Source organism: Apodemus sylvaticus, chromosome 3, assembly GCF_947179515.1.
Source record: "Apodemus sylvaticus chromosome 3, mApoSyl1.1, whole genome shotgun sequence".
In the NCBI taxonomy this organism is placed as follows: domain Eukaryota; kingdom Metazoa; phylum Chordata; class Mammalia; order Rodentia; family Muridae; genus Apodemus; species Apodemus sylvaticus.
The window spans coordinates 31,618,954-31,639,143 of NC_067474.1; the positions used below are offsets into that span (position 1 = coordinate 31,618,954).

At 36.1% G+C, this 20,190-nt stretch overlaps 1 protein-coding gene across 1 annotated transcript in view; it reads left to right on the forward strand.

The window, feature by feature from the left end:
* Mmp16 (matrix metallopeptidase 16) overlaps positions 1-19,939 on the forward strand; it is a 242,735-nt gene extending 222,796 nt beyond the window's left edge. Inside the window, exons 9-11 of the mRNA XM_052175772.1 lie at positions 12,406-12,556; positions 14,823-14,938; positions 19,306-19,939. Of these exons, the coding sequence (XP_052031732.1) occupies positions 12,406-12,556; positions 14,823-14,938; positions 19,306-19,640 (602 nt within the window). The 3' untranslated portion in view covers positions 19,641-19,939. The remainder of the gene's footprint in view (positions 1-12,405; positions 12,557-14,822; positions 14,939-19,305) is intronic.
* Positions 19,940-20,190: the final 251 nt, after the last annotated feature.

Here is a 20,190-nt window from a genome sequence, read left to right on the forward strand (position 1 = left end):
TATATTGGACAGTAAATACACCTCTTTGCTGGTGGAGGACTTCCTGCACTATGATCCAAGAGGCTTTAGTATGCAAATACCTTTGCAAATACATTTAACAACAAAGGCAAGCAATGCTTAGTTTGAAAAAAAAAAAGAGAGATCTCTGTGGATTGTTTTACTAATTTACTACTAAATTAGTAAAAATAAGTAAATTTAAACGCTACAACATTTAAAAGTTTAAATATTTCCAGAATCAGCTTCAAAACAATATGTACCTCTTATATGTTGTAAAATTTCACTCAACTAAAATGAAGAAATCTTAAGTATATTTTGTTCCTGAGTGAAGGACTCTCTACAATTACAATGTGAAATCTAATCATATTTAACTGGGAGTGAGTGCTGCTCCACTCAAACTTTTGCCGGCTTCATTTAGTATATTTAGAAATTGTTGAGCTGACTCCAAAATCTGTACACAAAAGAAACAATATGCAAAAACACTATTTAAGATTATTGTGTCAATTTGAGTATTATCTTAACATTAATGTTAAGGAGAGTACGTCATTGGCCTGAAGATAGAAAATTAGATACCAGAGCAGCTAGTTCAGAAATATAATCAAATGCATATCTAAAAGTTTTCTCAGGAACTTATTTAATGTATGGAATATTTTCAGTAGTGGGAAATGAAGGGCCTTCAACCAAAGGCTGCCTGACTATCTATGCACAGAATAGATAAACTCAGATATGTACCTTATACCATATTTTAAAATAAATTCATACTGACTTCTTAAAACAGTTGAGTCCTATGAATATTCTAGAGAAACATTGGAAATGTCTGTGTCTTTGGTTTAGGAATTAGAAGGACAAAAATCATAATCTACAAAAAATTCATTTTCTTCTTAAACATACATTAAAGTGGAAAGAGACCAGGATTTAGTGGTGAGTCCCCAGAAAACTCAAGGAATTCTTAATTTTACAAAGCTTAATTTTATGTCGCTCAATAAAATGAATAGAATATGGCTAATACTTCCACTAGGATTCATACATGGATGACAGATGGAGTTGGGGAAGGAGAAAGGAATAAAGGGAAATCCTCAAGGACAAAATTATCCATTATTTTAGTCATTGGATATTTTGACATGTGCAGCTATATGTACATATCAAATATGAAAACTTTTCCCATTGTATTTAAATAGATGCTACTTATTATACTGTGATATTTATACCAAACAAAGCTCTCATGTTAAGGAGGAAATCTATCAATTTATGTATTCCACAAATTCAAGTATTCTGGGTCATGGATATTAGAATTAATTCATTTATTCCTCCAGTGCATGTTAATTATAAAAACCCACATAATACACTGCTCATTATAATTCAGTCCTGGATGAGGATGTATAATGATAATAAAGTGGGGGCCCTAACAGCACAGCTTCTACTTTCCTAGCAACTTCCTGTGTTCACTTAAGTTCTCCTATTAGAACATTTAGGAGAATGAGGAAATAAGTTTTAATGGAGAGATAACCATTGACTGAAGCTATATTAAAAACAATGCATAATCTTAATTTTAATGATATGTCCTACTATCTTGAAATGATTTTAATGCATTCTCTAATAAGAATCTGTACTGGTAATGAATATGAAATATGTCAGCAAAAACACTTTTGCATAATCTTCCCATGTTATATTTTATTGTTATTGCTGTTCTATTTTTACTGATTTCCCAAGTATTAGTTTTGCTTATTTTTAATGTTTTGCTATTAAGTTATATGTTCCTCATAAGAGCCCTTGAGGTTTTGTAACATGAAGAAAGGCAGGAGTTGATAAACATGTTAAAGATTATTTTAAATTCCACCAAATGTTTAGATATACAGATCATCCCCAAAAAGAGAGAAGAGGAGGAGGAAGAGGAGGAGGTTTTCATTATAGAGGGTGGAGAGATGAGTTCTTGGAGATTAATTTCTAGTACCCATGTCAGATAGCTCACAATCAACCGGCCTCTTAACTAACTACTCCTGGGTTATTAACTAACATTCACAGAACCGCACACATTCATACACTTAACCGATTAAAACGAAGTCATTACATAATGTCTCCTTTTAACTTTCTGAAATGCTCTGTAGTGCAACTGCTTACATGTGCGTGTGAGCTGGGATTGAGTATAGACGTAACACAAATCATTCCCAGCATATATTTGTTGTATTACAATGATTGGATTATATCCATGGTTATAATGTCTATATCAACTTTCTCCCCTTATTCCTCTACCATACATTTTGCAGCTAACACTGAGTACTTTCTTTATTGGAGTTCATAAGGTGGCTACTTTAGTATGAAAGAACAAGCAGTCGAATATCCCATCATGTATACCTGTCAGATTGAAAATCAGAGAAATCTCCTGCGCACATGGTTGTGGAGAGCTGCCTTAAATTCCTCTGGGAAGCTGGAATCATAAAATCACATTTGAGAACATAATGATGGCAGATGTTTACATTAAATTATAAACCACTTTGAGCGAATGCTTATGAGATAATAATATCAAAAATAATCTGTGTAGAAAATAGGACTGGTAATATTTCCCTCATGATGAATCTAATCTTTAAAGTGAAGAACAACCCATTGCCGAATCAGGCATTTTTAAATTTGTCTCAAATTCCTATTTTGCTATTACTTAGTGACTTTAAGCAGTATTTCTTAGCATGATTGACAGTTTCATTTCAAGAGAAAAAAAATCACTTACGGAATGGCAACTAAAGTATGTATCTGAAGAAAGAGACTTCTAAATTAGAGAATAAAGGTATTAAATACCAAATAGGCAAATAAGAAGAATCAGAATCTTCTTAAAAAAAATATTTCAGAGCAAACACTGGCCAAAAGTTGCTTATTTCAGAATAGTTTCTGCTCCTTGCATTTGTTCATTTCAAATGAACCAGCAGTTATTTATGCTGCTCACGAATCATTGCTTCTGGAAATTTTAGAAGGTCTAGCAAATTTAAGATCAAATTAACTTTTTTCTTTGACAGGGCAATGGTTAAAAGAAATCTACTATAAGTACCTGAGAGCAATCACCAATTATTTGTCTGTGAGTAATAATGAAAAATAAGGGTTACAATAGATTTTCAGGTTTCTCACTGCATGCAAAGAATAAATACGGAGCATATGAATCATGTCACCTAAATTATAAATATTAGTTTAATTCTAGCTTTTTAAAAATTTTGTCTAGAAAATTTCATTTAAATGGAAGTCTATAATAAAAATATATAGCAAACAACTATCTGACTTTAACCTAAAATGCTAATTTACATGAATTAAAGTAATCATATATTAATTGGTTTTATTAATTAATAAAATTTGATGATACTCAGGAGCATTTAATTACACAAATAAATTTAATAGTTGATAACTAAAACTTTCCATTGATATCATGTATTTAACCTTTAAGTATTCAGAATCTATAATTTTAAAATTATTTTTATTTTCATTTATAATTCAATCTGACATTTTCTAGCATCTGTATTTTTCCAATGTCTAAAAATTTTCACTTTCAAAAACTTTTGCAACCTCCTTTTATTTATACTTCCTAAGATCTGCAGACAGTGGGTGAGGCAGTCATAAAGTTTATCAGAAAGGCTGTTAAACTTCTCAAAGGAAGATGCTTACTTTTATGATAGGAAATGTTCTTCTGAAGGGAGATCTAAGCTTCACACTACAGTGACTACAACACTGGCACAGAATTCAAACTTCTTCACTTCTTTGATAATACTGTAGACTCTACAAAAACAACACCTTCAAAGATATTTAGTGACTTTATGAACTCAGGTGTTTAGGTATGAACTGACATATAGATAAGAGAAATGAAACTATATCATAAAAATAAGAAAATATCGATATGCTGGTTTAATGTTTATTGAGAGATCTTTAAATACATAGAGAAAGTGGTAGGAAATTTGACAACATTATATGTGATGGTTTGTATATACTTGACCCAGAGAGCAGCACTGTTAGGAAGGGAGCCTTGCTGGAATAGGTGTGTCACTGTGGGAATGGGCTGGAACGCCCTCATCCTAGCTGCCTGTGTGACAGTCTTCTGCTCGGAGCTTTCAGATGAAGATGTAGAACTCTCTGCTCCTCCTGTACCCTGGCTGTCTGTACACTGACATGCTCCACACCAATGTTAATAAACTGAACCCCTGAACCTGTAAGCCAGCCCCAATTAAATGTTGTCATTATAAGAACTGCCTTGGTCTTGGTGTCTGTAAAACATCATGGGTGCAGTAAGATCCTAACTATGACACTATATATGCATTTAAAATCTGATTATTTCTACAACTCTGACTGTGAAGTGTTAGGAAGTCCTCCACATACAGACCCACTAATGAGCTCAGAGCTTGTGTTTGACAGACTTGCCAGCCGCCATTAATACTTTAACAAGCCTACAACCTAACCAAAAAAAGTCTTTTGAACAATATGTTAACCCCTTGACTGTTTCTCAACAAATATATAGATATTGAACAGAAATACAGCCAATAAAAAATAATATATGTTGACCTTTGCACAAGTGTGCAATACTTTATTTTTATTAACTAATTCATTAATCAATCAGTTTACTTTACATCCTGACAGAATTTTCCCTCCTTCCCTTTCCCATCTACTCCTCCACTTTTCTTCAGAAAATGGGAGGTTCCCCATGGCTGTCTACCAGCCTAGGCATATCAAGTTGCAGTGAGACTAGTTATATCTTCTATTCCCACTAGACGAGGCAGCTCACTTAGGGGAAAGGGATCCAAAGGCAGGCAGCAGAGTAGAGACAGCCCCTGCCCCTGTTGTTAGGAGTCCTGCTTGAAGACCAAGCTGCACAACTCCTCCCAGTTTCCCTCCCTCTAACTGGCCCCATATTCCTCACTGCTCTCAAGTTGATAGTTGCTATTGCATGCGTATATGTAGTCTGGAAGCTTCACCAGAGTTAGAAACGTGTGTTGCTGTCCTCAGCAAACCTGCATTCTCTACTTCAGTTACCATCACAGGCTATAAATGATCAGAATGTGACTAGATGAGATTGATTATTCCCACATCATTCCCTGTGGCTTCTAATCTCTAACAGCTTCTCTCCTATTATTTCTTGTTATCCTTGTATTTACCTTACCTTTCTGCTTTACTCTGACATATTGATATCTTATATGCCTCTTCCAATATAGTGTCAATAAGATCAAGTGTTTGCATTTCTACCAGAACATGCCAATGTCATTTGAGATGCAGCAAAAACCTTTATTATGCATCACAGATCAATAGCATCTTTGAGAGTCTGGCATGTTGATCATAGTCTAAGCAAAAGGCTAACTATTATATATAAAAATAAAGTGAGCTGAATATAAATCACTCAAACATAAAGAATAGACCACATCATCTCAGTTTTGTCATGTGAAATTCCTAAGTCATTAAGATGCAGAAGGAATTATGTGCCTGATCTTAATAAACACACAGGAATGTAAGCACTGACACTTATTAAATTGTTATTCCCATGAATTTTGAACCACAATACCCAGAGGCAAAGTCATGGTTTCCCATAATGTATTTGGTCTATAGCATTTCATCCTATAAAACAAGAGCAAATGCTGCTAAGGTTTTTGTTTTGTTTTGCTTTCTTATTTTCAAGGACATTTAAGTATATTTACAATTATATTGTTTGGTGTTTATTCCTAAGGGGAAAAATAGTAGTCATGGTCTCCTATATAAGTCTTGTACACTAAAAACAGAATACTGATTATTCCTTTATATAGAGGGGAAATATTGAATAATGTTAAGAAACATTATTCTGAACTAACTCCCTAGCCTTCTAAGCTCACAGGTGTGATGACCTGAATTTTAATTCTCAGAATCCATGTAAAGACCTGATATTGTACACAGAGACCTGTACTCCGAATGCTCCAATAATGAGATGGTAGGAGGTATCAGGAAAATCATGGGAGTTTCCAGGTTAGCTAGCTGAGCATACACAGAGGCAAACAAGAGCCTTTGTCTCAAACAAGGCAAAAGGTGGGGAACAACATCTGAAGTTATTTCATGATCTGGCCACAAGAGCCATTGCATGCGAACCCTACAATCACACATTTGAGCAAACATGTCCAAAGCACACACAAGCACCATATATACATACAAATATATACATCATCTGCATAGACTGAATAGAAGAAAAAAGTTAATAGAATAAAAAGAATTTCAATGAAAGACATCAACATTTTGTTTTCTTGTAAGTTACTCTCTCTTGAGACGTGAAAGCAACATATTAATAGATAGGTTCTGTGAACACTTCATTCTAAGTGTGTTTGCCCACTGTGAACATGGGTAAAGGGTGACTAAATTATCATCATGAAAATAATAAAGTAAAAATCTTCTGGATAGCCACAGTTGAGCTGAGCTGAGGAAAGGCTTACTCTCAGTAGGTGACATGGAGGCATTGCAACCACAGGTTCTTTCCCAATCAGACATGTGATGAAAGGGAATGATGCAGGATCTCTGAGCATAGCTTAGTAGAATGGGACCTTTAAAAGGGCTCTTCTATTGCTTTAAGATTTTTCTCTTTTAATGGTAAAAAAGATAGGGGCCCAAAGTAGACTGTGTGTGAAACAGGTTTTTTTTTTTTTTTTTTTTCTTAATTTGTCAAAAAAGTGATCTGGGCATTAGGGGAGGCACTTACTTAAAAGTTTACTGATTTAAAAAGATCCTGGAGAAAATGTGTATCATATGATGGCATTTCCCAACACATAGTTAACTATAACATCTATATGGATTATTAACACAATACTGAGCTGTGTCTTTGGTTCATGGGGGGACTATTCATTGTATTAATGTTGTAGCTTTGCTGAAAAGATTCAAAGGTGATAAGTTCCATATCATTTATATAGTCTTTATTGGTTTCTGGTTTGCTCTTTAATCCTATATATGATTCCTCTTATAGTTTAAGCATCGTCCTTTGCACCGATAGCCATTTTATTCAGAACTTGAAATTGTATTCAGGTGCTGTACATGACTTGTTATTATTTTGTTTCTTGTGGTTTCTCACAGCTTTGAGTGGCTGTCTGCTTGAAAACTGTTAACTAAATAATATGGTAAGGCATATGCTAGGGACTCTGGCAGTATAGCAGACCATGTTATGCAGGCAAGGTGCTTCCTCAGAAAAGATCAAAAGTAAATATTGAAGGGATCGTCTCTTTGTAAGTAGCTGAGACATCTTGTGAGGATGAAGTAAACAATGTTGAAAGAAGCCTAGTAATGAATATGAATATATATATTTTTCTTGTGGGTGAATAAAATAAGCTTTAGAAGAATTTTCTAATTGCCTTGAGAAATAATGAAATAGATACATACTAAAGGTAAGCTAGAAAGAAAGGGGACTTGCCGTAGTACAAGCAAAAGAGTTGTCATGAAGTCCCTAAGGAAGCTGGCTAGAAGACAGCATAGTTCATTGGCTAAAAGCCAGGTAACTGATTCAAAGACTTGGAGGCTAATACAGATGTTATACTTTGTATAGAATTTGGATGCTCCAAGTTCATAAAAAAGCTGTCTCATTCTGTTAAAAGGCAAGCTCAAATGTGTTAATCGAGCTCCAGGGAGCAAAGACATGAGAACCCACAGCACACATACTTTCCTTGTGGTCTCTCTAGCAAAACCCTGGGTCTCACGAACTCACAACTCAGTTCCTCATTGACTCTACTCTCTTTCCTCTTTCAATCCAGCTGCCTTACCCAGTCAATGCCTCCTCCTCCTCCTTGTTTTGATATTGAGAGTGAAAACAGAGAACAAGGCATGGAGCAATTGCTTATAAAATAGAAAAAGGAACAGCATTGTTATTACTGACAATTTAAAGGGCTTTCAAGGGACAAGTACTCGTGACAGGAAAAAAGGTTGATTATGTGATCAATGGAATAAGTTTTATGTACTCTGGCTGAATAAAACTAATAAGAAGTTGGGTGGTAATGATTAATCATAATTACCAAGATGACAACCTGGAATCCCCTAGGGAAAGAGATTCTGTGAGGGGTTGGCTAAATGATGTGCTTTATAAATTTCCCTAAAGGCATGTGTGTGGGGAGACGTCTGGGTCAATTGTTCATGGATGTGAAAACACAAAAGCTCTAGGAGCAGCACCATTTCCTGGGACTAGAGTTTGTACTGTGTAAGTACAGAGAGGGGCCTGGATACATATGGTGAGCATGCATGTGCTCACCCCACTCTCTGCACTGGACTGTGGATGTGATGGGACTAGCTGTTTCATATGCCTAGTTTCCCCACAATGGACTATAATCTGGTGTCGGGGCGGGGGGTGGCTGAAATAAACTCTTTATCCCAAGTTGCTTTTGGCCAGGATGTTTGATCACAACAAATAAATAAAGCTAGGACACAGATCATAGTGAGAAGTCAACTTTTCAGTTATAAATTAACTGTGTAGAAAACCCTCCAAATACTTATACTATTTGGTTTTCCAGAGCTACTGGTATTGGCACTAAGGAGACCCAGTTTTTTCATCTGTGTCCCCTCTTTCTCTATCAATGTCTCTCTGTTTCTGACATTTCTATAATTTTAGCATTTTGTCTTATTCCTCTTTTGTGTACTTTTCCCTATTTCTATATATGGTCCTTTTGTAAAAGACATTTGTTTATAGAAACCAAGTTGTGGTTTTTCTATAACCGCTATATACACTTCACATGGTCCTAAATTGTCAAATGCCACTTAGTGCTTATAACCTACAGATTATTATAATTATAAAGGCACATACAGTTATGTCTTCTTCCTTGCTCATAGAGATATATCACTAATATCTCACACTCTTGATTTGAATTTGCAGTTATTTTCTTATTCAATAATCCTCATATTCTCTTGTCTATCTGCATAAAACATGTCTTGAGAATAGTCTATGATAGTATCCTTCTTTCATCCAGTCGCACAAAGATGCCCATCAATTCCAACTTCAAAAGACATCATGAGTGCATTTCTCCTTTCCACTTTGATTTCTTGTACTTTAGTTCACACTGTGACAAAACCACATTACATAATTCGTAATTACTTCCTATGTCTTTTAAAAGAAAATTCAAACTCCTATTGAATTCATGTCCTCACCTATACCTTAATATGTCAGCTGCAACTGCTTTTGGCTAACCATACAGGAAAGTCCCATTACACCATTTGCTTTCAATATTTCTTTCATGTAAACAGACTTTACTTCTCTAGTATCTTTGAATATATATGTACAACAAGATTGAACAGATATTGTTATGAATTATAATTCCAACACTGGGAAGGTGAAAACAGGTATTTCCAGAGTGTTCTCTGGAAACTTAACTTACTTCACCAAACTCCAGGGCAATGAGAAACCATTTCATAAATCAAGGTGGACAGTTCCTAAGAAATGACAGATGATGTTGGCCTCTGACCTCCATGCCTCCTCTATACACACAGATGCAAATGATATCCCTTCAGACTCCTGTTTGCACATACCTACCAAAGATTGAATGGCGATCCTAACTGTATTCTGTATAAAATTACCCCTAATATTTCTCCAAGTAATGACATTTATTAAACGTAAAACATTTTCCTCTTCAAATCTGTTTTTCTTTGTTACTTTGCTTTTTTTTAGGTTAGTTTCCCCCTTGTCCCCTCACTAAACGATACGCTGTATGAGACAGGAAATGTTATCAACCTTGCTCACTCCTGTGTTGCTAGTACCTACATCAGAAGACAGAGGAAGTTAATTATTGGATGGATTCATTTACTTAGTTTATTCACGCAAAAGACTGGTCTTCTTGTTTATATTTTTCTGTCTATAACATTTGTGAAAGACCCCAAACAATTTTCATAAAAATTAAAATTTATCATGCTCCTTCCCTAATCTGCCTACTTTGGAGGCTTTACCAATGCACTTCAAATACTATGGAGCCCATTATTCTGTTTTTTTGTAATGTTTCCTCACCCATTGTACTCCAGAGATATTTCAGTTCACGGATACAGTTCCCCTTGCTTCAGTGCCTCTTCATGATAAATGTAACATGAATGTTCTCATGTGTTATAATTCTTCTCTGATGGGGAGATTGAAATTTTATAAAGAACATCTACTAGTCATGACATAATCTCACTAATTTCTAAATTTCAACCCTACGTTGGAAAAACATTCATTTTTTGTTTGTTTTTTTGTTTTGTTTTGTTTATTGAGACAGGATTTTTCTGTGTAGCCCTGGCTGTCCCGAAACTCACTCTGTAGACCAGGCCAGCCTCGAATTCAGAAATCCACTTGCCTCTGCCTCTCCAAGGCAGGGATTAAAGGTGTGTGCCACCACACTTACAGTCTTTCCTATTTTGACTTTTAGAAAATTGATTTTGTGATTTGTAGTAGCCACATTCCTTTTCACTGTGACAGAATTCCTGACAGTTAACTTAAAGGAACAAACCTGATTTTGATTTGTGGTTTCAATGGGATTTCAGTCCCTCCTAGACTGAAGAAAAAGCAGAACAGATAGGACTGTGTAACAGTGCTATCAATACCTTGATGGAAAGACATCAGAGGAGAGCAGGCCTGCCTCTAGTGACCTATGTCAACAGACCAGGCCCTATCACTTGACGGCACCAAAACCTTAAAAATAGCAAGATGAGAACCCAGTGTTGAAAGCGCTAGCAATATTTATATTAAGAAAAAAAGAAAGAAACATTGACATTAATGTGTTGATGAAGATACAATAAATAAAGTTCAAAAACAAGATAGAAAGGGCAAAGGAACAACATAACATGTCTTCCTATTTGCTTAGTAAGAAACTACTTGAAGTTGGTCACTTGAATCTACAAATAAGATTGAATATGTTAGTTGTGTTCTAATGTTGTGAAGAGACACTATGACCAATACAAGTCTTATAAAGGAAAGCATTTAATTTTGTGCTTGCACTTTTAGAGCCTTAGTCCATTGTCATCAATGGCAGGAAGTATGGTACCAGACAGGTGGGTTTGGAGGTGTAGAAATTGCTGAGGGTTTTACAACCCAATCCTCAGGCAAACAGTCAAGTGCTCTGGACCTGACATAGGTATTTTGAACCTCAAATTCCACCCTCAGTGACTCACCTTCTCCAAAAAGGCCACAACTACTCCAATGAGGCCAAACCTCCTAATTATAATATTTCTCAGTTTACTACTTGAGAATTATACTTACAAATACATGTCTGTGTTGGTCATTTTCATTCAAAACACCACAGTAAAGAATCATTTATTTGGAGTACTGATGACCCTAAAAATGAAGTCTTAGTTAAATGTTAAGTTGAAATTAACTTTCAGTGATGTAAGAAATAGTTGCTGTTGGGGAACCTTGCTATTAAGATAGCAGTTTCCCACAATTGAATTGCTTTCTGAGCTATGCATAAATTGGGGGAATTCCCTTTCTCAGAAGATCCTCCCTGTCTCTGCCCATCTTTGTCTGGAGAATGTCCCTGAACACAGACACCTGACTTTGTCTGGACTTGTCTGAAAAGTTACCTTGTACAGAGCTCTCTGTAAGGCTCTGTAACTCAACACACAATTCCCACTCTGGCTTCTCACCCACATGGTAATCAGTACCAATCAACCCTTCCAACTCACTTGATGCCATGACCAGTTAGTTATCCCTTTCCTTCCATACCCCTAAAAATGCTTTTCACCCTAAAACAATAAATATATGCTATCTCTGAAACAATAAAGTAGACTTATCTCACTAAAGTGCTTATGAGTGCAGTGTGCCAAGGGCAGTGATATATGCTAGGTGTATTGTCTATAGACAGTTTACAAATATCAGCACAACTGATTAAAGTCAGCCTGTTTTTGTATATTATACTCTGTCATTTTGAACAGTTTAGGGTTAAATTTTGTCTTTTCTTTAGGAAACCTATAAGTTTTATAATTCTAATAAGCACAGAATCAAAACAGGAGAGCTTTGTCTGACAAAAGCTACTTGTAAATTCCTATATAATAAAAAAAAAGGATCAACCAACTGGAAATGCTCACACAGAGTAGATGTTCTTACCTCAAAATCAACTAGGTACAATATGTTTAAAAAATCACAGGAATATGCTAGGAGTTTATAGAAGTGGCATCTTTGATGATCCAGGGGAAGAATCTTTGACTTAGAATGGTTTCCTTATGGCTAAGCTATGAATTTAATTTTTAAATTAACCCAGATATTTATACCATATTATTAAGTAGTAGTTCTATTTTATGTTTAGATTACCTATTGTATTTAGACTCTTTACATACTTATTCATTACTGATGTTTGAGCAGGAATATCAATATTCTAGGTGTGACTATGACTGACTTATTTCTAGGAGCTCTTGAATAGTAACTTACATGCATTAAGCTGACAGGTATCTTGTATTTTATGTTTTACTAAGACATTATGTATCTGCACTTATGTTATACAGGTAACAAATACTGGGTATTCAAAGACACAACTCTTCAACCTGGTTATCCTCATGACTTGATTACCCTTGGGAATGGAATCCCCCCTCATGGTATTGATTCTGCCATATGGTGGGAAGATGTTGGCAAAACCTATTTCTTCAAAGGTGACAGGTCAGTATGTAGGTGGCAACTGTTGACATACATGTTAGAAGTAATCTAATAATTGGAAAATCAAGGTTCCTACTCAGTGATAGGCATTTACTGTGAATGAAGTCATGTATGTGTATACACAAAAGAGTGAATATGGCAGAAATATTGTCACAGTGTATTTTATATAGCATATATATGATGCCATTTTATTTACTACATTCACCTAAAATAGCTGCTGCCCTCACTGCTGCTCTGTCACTGCTCTCACTGCTGCCCTTTCACTGATGTTCTTTCACTGCTCTCTCACTGCTCCTCTCTAACTGCTGCTGTTCTCTCACTGCTGCTACTCTTCCACTGCTCTCACTGCTGCACTCTCACTGTTGCCACTGCTGCCCTTTCACTGCTGTTCTTTCACTGCCCATTCACTGCTCTCTCACCGCTCCTCTCTCACTGCCACTGCTCTCTCATTGCTGCTGCTCTTCCTCTGCTCTCACTGCTGCTCTCTCACTGCTCTCACTGCTGCTTTCTCACTGCTCTCACTGCTGTCCTTTCACTGCTGTTCTTTCACTGCCCATTCACTGCTTTCTCACTGCTCCTCTCTCACTGCTGTTCTTTCACTACTCATTAAATCACTGCTCTCTCACTGCTGCTCTCTCACTGCTGCTCTCTCACTGTTCTCACTGCTCTCACTGCTGCTCTTTCACTGTTCTCTCACTGCTCTCACTGCTGCTCTTTCACTGCTGTTCTTTCACTGCTCTCTCACTGCTCCTCTCTTACTGCTGCTGCTCTCTCACTGCTCTCACTGCTGCTCTCTCACTGCTCTCACTGCTGCTCTCTCACTGCTGCTCTCTCTGCTTCTCTCACTGATTTTCTCTCACTGCCCTCTCACTTCTACTCCCACTGATGTGATTGCTCTCTCACTCTTGCTCTCACTAGTGTTGTCTCACTGCTCTTTCACTGGTTCTCTCACTGCTCTCTCTCTTGTGCTTTCTTACTGGTACTCTCTCACTGGTGCTTTCTCACTGCTCTCTCACTGTTGCTGTCACTGCTCTCACTGTTCTCTCTGCTGCTCCCTCTGCTACTCTCACTGCTGCTCTTACTGCTCTTTCACTGGTGCTCTCACTGCTGTCATTACTCTCTCACTTTTCTCTCACTGCCCTCTTACTAGTGCTCTCCTCATGGTTCTCTCACTGCTTCTCTCTCACTGCTCACACTGCTCTCACTGCTCTCTCACTGCTGCTCTCTCACTGTTCTCACTGCTCTCTCACTGCTTTCTCACTGCTCTCACTGCTCTCTCACTGCTCTCACTGCTCTCTCACTGCTGCTTTCTTACTACTCTCACTGCTCTCATTGCTCTCTCACTGCTCTCACTGCTCTCACTGCTGCTCTCTCACTGCTCTCCCTGCTCTCTCACTGTTCTCCCTGCTCTCTGACTGCTGCTCTCACTGCTCTCTGACTGCTGCTCTCCCTGCTCTCACTGCTCTCCCTGCTCTCTCACTGTTCTCCCTGCTCTCTGACTGCTTCTCTCCCTGGTCTCTGACTGCTGCTCTCACTGCTCTCTGACTGCTGCTCTCTCTGCTTTCTGACTGCTGCTCTCCCTGCTCTCTTAATGGTGCAATCACTACTCTCTCACTGCTGCTCTCTCACTTTTCTCTCATGACTATTCTCGCATGACTATTCTCACTGCTGCTCACTCATTTTTTCTGTTCCTCCCATTTCTTACCTTAAGTATTAATTTTTCATAAAGGACTTATTTTCAAATGCTTGGATATTGCTTTGTAACATTTTATGTACTGTTCTCTTTGTAGCTGATACCTAAATGATTCACACCACTTTATATCTTCATTGATGAATTGGTTTGTTGTTTATGTCATCACCTATCTAAAATTCCTTTGTTAATGAAAGCTTGAGCTTGTGTGTTTTGTTCAGGATTATAACTCAGGACCCTGAACATGTTCATGTGTGTGTGTGTGTGTGTGTGTGTGTGTGTGTAAAATTTTTGGTGGTATCCTTATTAATTATTAATCTATTTATAGATCATTAAGCACTTAGCATAATTATTAACTTAAAAATATTAAACAGTCATTTACCATATGAAAGATATGGATAAGTATACATTGCAGAAGACATAGAATAATTTTATATCAGTTGTTCAAATGGTTACAATCAGCAACTTTTGTTAAAGTTAGTAACAGGTGCTTAGGAAGGGACCATGATTTAGTGAAAATACAAATACTTGCATGAGTGACATTTTCATACTTGTATTGTTGTGATTGTCAAATTTTAGGTATTGGAGATACAGTGAAGAAATGAAAACCATGGACCCTGGCTATCCCAAGCCCATTACCATCTGGAAGGGGATCCCTGAATCACCTCAGGGAGCTTTCGTCCACAAAGAAAATGGTACACAGTACACACATTACTCAACTCCTAAGTTTTCTGTTTTAATATCACAGTTTAATGCTAAAACAAATAATTTAAAAATACCATGCTAGAAGTATGAATTATTCATATTTATGATAGCTCTCTATATTTAGGTTTTTACTTCTTAGGAATTTACATTTAATTTACACTCTGAACCATTTTAAATTTCATTTTTTTGCTTTTGTTTTTCTTTTTATATTTTTGTTTTTTCGAGACAGGGTAGCCCCAGCTGTCCTGGAACTCACTCTGTAGACCAGGCTGGCCTCAAACTCAGAAATCTGCCTGCCTCTGCCTCCCACGTGCTGGGATTATAGGCGTGTGCCACCAACGCCCGGCAAATTTGATTTTTTTTATAATTGTTTGAATTCATTAGAAGGAAACATAGATAGGAGTTTACTATTAAGGATTAAATACCATCTAGTAACCTGATATACTTACCTATTAAAATTCCTGAAAATATAATAATAACAAATGTATGTGGAACAGAATTCTTCACAAATACACTATATGTACCTATTAAAATTCCTGAGAATATAATAATAACAAATGTAAGTAGAACAGGAATTCTTCCCAAAGACATTATCCTAAGTTCAGCCAATTACAATAGCACTTTCTGGTAATCATGTTTAACTGAAGACTCTCTTCAACACAATAAGGGTAGATTGATTATATTGATATCTTCATAAGAGACAATATAATATGTCTAATAACCATACATCAAAGAAGACAGAAAAAGTAAATGTTTTCTTTCATTCACTCTTCCATTACTGTCAAAATCTGTTGTTAAGACTCTTCTCCTAGTAGCGATTTTCTATAATTAATAAATTTAAAACAAAGTTACAGGTTTTAGTGTCATTCACAACTAAGTGAAACATGCCACTTCTATTATCTAAATATTAAATTTAATTTTTGCCTTTTTCAGCCATAAAATATGAATGACATTGTATTGATATTGACATTGTATTGTATTGAATTATATTCCTGTGTATCAAGTATTATACATAAATTCATGTAACTGTCTAGCCACTTTACCAGTCCTCATCTGTGCAAAATAGCTTACTGATGAACATAATGTGGACATATTTCTGAAACTTGATACCAAACCATTTATCCACTCTTAAATGTGCTCTAATACACTCTGTAAACCAAACCAAAACAAAACAAAAAGTTAGCAAACTTTTCACAATATATTCATGTGCTTAGTGACCTGTATTATCTTTCTAAGTTTCTCACTTGGTCCAAACTAAGTAACTATAGTAATCAAAATTCCATTCACTCATACCAACTAAATTGTGTGATTTCTTCTTAGTCATCATTCTTCAATTATATTTTAAACAGATTGGAAAGTTTTTAACTGTCCTAAAACTATCACAGAAAATTAAACTCTCTTTAATATTATTCTTATTTCTATACAACTCAAATATTTTATTTATGCTTACAGTTTTAGTTTAACTATATCCAAACTATTTTTTACATTTGTGTTTCATTGTGCAGTCCCATGTTTACCTGTTAAAAGAACTGTTTCTTGGTTCTATTGATTGAATGTGTTAATTATCCACCTCTCCCTGTTAAAATCTCCAAATACAGCTCACATGGGTATTTTACAATACTCAGACTATCCATTAATATTTATTGGGTACTAATTAATTTCATATGATAAAACATAAAAGAAGAGAAGATACAGGTACTATGGCAATAATATGCCCCTGAGGTAGACTGCCTTATTACTTTGTGAGGCCAAAACAATAGAAAATGACCTCATAAGGTCCAAACTAATGCAAACAATATAAAGTGCACTGCACTGTCATTGATTTCACTCTTGAAAGTTTCCTCCTAAGAAGCATAACACAGGATTCGAAGAGCACAGGTATTTCTTAGCGAGTGAAATGCTGAGGAGCTCATCAACTGATATTTTAGAAATGAAGAAATTAAGCCTATATTTTTGCAGTTCATTAGTACAGAATCAAAATTTGATAAATTTGTTGCAAAGATTTTAGACTTCCACTTTTCATCCTACTGACCAGCTTTTATTCTAACAAGCATAGATGGTAAGTGCAAATTCTGTTCCATGCTTGGAGTCAGTCACTGTAATACTTGAGTTGTAGATGTGTCCGTATGGGAGAGGTTCCTCTGTCCATTACTACATAGTAATTATTCTTTGCTAAAAGTTAGAAATAAGGGCACTTATAGATATGCATTTCTCGTTTACAGCCATTAACAGCACTTTCACCTACTACTTCGTACATCTAATTATAAATCAAAGATATTGTTCATCTCTGATCATCTCATAGCCTGTTATTTGACAGGTGCTCAGTATTTCTCATCTCAACTTGCTGAATTAGTGTATGACAGGTCTCACTAGACTGATCAAACTTTAGTTCTTCCCCAGAATAGTTTAAATCTATATACTCCTATAAGACTGCAGACTCTTCTTCAAAATTGAAAGCCAAAGCAAACTTTTACAGAACCGAACTAAATAATTTCCTATATAGCATAACCCATACTTATTTATCTAGCCTATCTGAAATTCTTGAGATTGTAGAATTCCTTATCCCATGAGTGGCACCTATCTGAGCAGTGACATTTAAGAAGAAAAGTCATGTGTTTTACCTCTAGCTATGGACTGATGCTTAAGTCTGATTCAATATTACACACTGTGTTTGTCTCTGAACCTCAACATCTTTCAAAAATAAAACACAATTAATTCTTCTAGGTAGTGGAGCAGTTATAAATGTTAAAAAAAAACAGTGCTTTTCTCTTTATCTCTCCCATAGTAATAACATGCAATAACAATCATCATTTGAATTCTTAGGCTCTAACGCTCTGTTAAAAATAGATGACTCCTTCACTTGCTTGTTTATAAGGACAGAGAAAAAAGAGGGAGGTGATTGGAGAAGGGATGGAGAGAAGAAGGTTTATGGGACATATGGGGAGGGGGGATCCGGGAAAGGGGAAATCATTTGGAATGTAAACAAAGAATAGAGAAAATAAAAATATTAAAAAAGAAAAAAATAGATGACTCCTCCAATAATAATTTTTAAATTACTATAGCATTTTTTCTATTTTGTTGTTGATTTTGTTTTACTCAAAAATGAGAATCAAATCTATACAGCATAGTCACAAATTTTGGTATGTGCCCAAAATGTTGAAAATGTTTCTAAGAAAATCAACATGTTTAGGTATGTTAGAATTTAATACATCTATTATGTTGGATCATAGATTACTGAGGTATTTGAAACTTCTTATATTAGTTCCTCATAGATTAAATTGAAGTATTATTTGGATACTAAACATAGAATTATGATCTTTCTGTAATCCTAAAACATTTAATAATAATTTTTAAAATTCCATAATGTATTGCTAGGTTGTAAAACATTTAGAATAAATAAGTAGACATCTCTCTCTGTCTCTGTCTCTTTCTCTCTCCCTCCCTCTCTCTCTCTTCTTCTCTCTCTCTCTCTCTCTCTCTCTCTCTCTCTCACACACACACACACACACACACACACACACACACACATGGAGAAAAGACAAAGTAGGTATAACCTATAGCTAGACATGAGATTACTGCACAGCATGATATAACACAACATGTTTGCTTGTTACAGTTCCCAACACAGAAAAGAAAATACTTTCATTCCATTGACTTGTCAAGATTTCTTATTCAAATAATAAAAGGGAACTTTGATTTGCATAAAAAATACTATTTAATTGTTCATTGAACATCCTCTCCAGTGTCACATTAAGGATCACTAATGATCCAATTTTTAAACAAATCAGCATTCTCTGATAAGGGTCATGACTCTAATATGAATTATATGATAGTACTCCCATAAGCCAGATAAAGAATGAGACCTTCTTTACAGTCTACAGTGCAATACCTAACCTTCCATCACCATCTCAAGTTGTCCGCCATTTCAGACATAGTCTTTTGTTTTGTTTTGTTTTGTTTTTATTTTTAACATCAGAACATATGAGCCATTTTGATGCCATACATCTATAGCTCAAGCATGTGTAGACTGAGGCAAAAAAAAAAAATGAATTGTCCTGTGTTTGAGGTCAATCTGCACTCTTTAGAGAGTTCTAAGACAACTTGGGATCCAGACTCGGACCCTTTTTCAGGAACAAGAAAGTGCATGGAGGAAGGAAGGAAGGAAGGAAGGAGCCAGACATAATCCCTGGATAATGCATGCACAGCCTTTGTAAGACAGTTGAACTGAAGACCTTTTTTTCCATTAGGACTTAGGATATTAAGCTACAAGTTTTGAGTAGTTGCCTATTTCATTATCATGTATGCATATGCATGGTGACAAATGAGTGGTACCTCTGTGTGTATGTTTTCTCTCCAGGCTTTACCTATTTCTACAAAGGAAAGGAGTATTGGAAATTCAACAACCAGATACTCAAAGTAGAACCTGGATATCCAAGATCTATCCTCAAGGACTTTATGGGCTGTGATGGACCAACAGACCGAGATAAAGAAGGACTCAGCCCACCAGATGATGTAGACATTGTCATCAAACTGGACAACACAGCCAGCACTGTGAAAGCCATAGCTATTGTCATTCCCTGCATCTTGGCCTTATGCCTCCTTGTATTGGTTTACACTGTGTTCCAGTTCAAGCGGAAAGGAACACCCCGCCACATACTGTACTGTAAACGCTCTATGCAAGAGTGGGTGTGATGTAGGGCTTTCTTTTTTCTTTCTTTTCTGGGAGTTTGTGGTAACTTGAGATTCAAGACAAGAGCTGTTATGCTGTTTCCTAGCTAGGAGCAGGCTTGTGGCAGCCTGATCGAGGCTGACCTTCCAAACCTAGGTGGTTGCTGGTCCTGCACATGAGTGGAAATATATTCATGGAGAAGCTTCCATGACGCACAGTATCTGCCGTTCTTCAGTCCTCTGTCTTTCTTTGTCATTCAGTTCTAGGCCTTTCCTCTGCACGCTCAATGCCCAGTAAAAATTTCAGGATTAACTGAAGAAGAGGAAATACAGAAGAAAAGTTTCTTCTTAAATTTTAAAAATACATTTCCTTCTGAAATCTGAGCCCATTTCTGGGAAAGAGAAAGAAAGAGAGAGAGAAAAAAAATAAAAAGAGCCAATCAGAAAACCCATAGGTTTTTGCTTTAAAGCAAAGGAAGAAAGAGTTTATAAAAAACAACAACAACAAAATCCACAATTGAACTTTCAGGAAAGTGTGAAGATCCAAAACAGCTTTGTCTCCAAAGAAGATAGC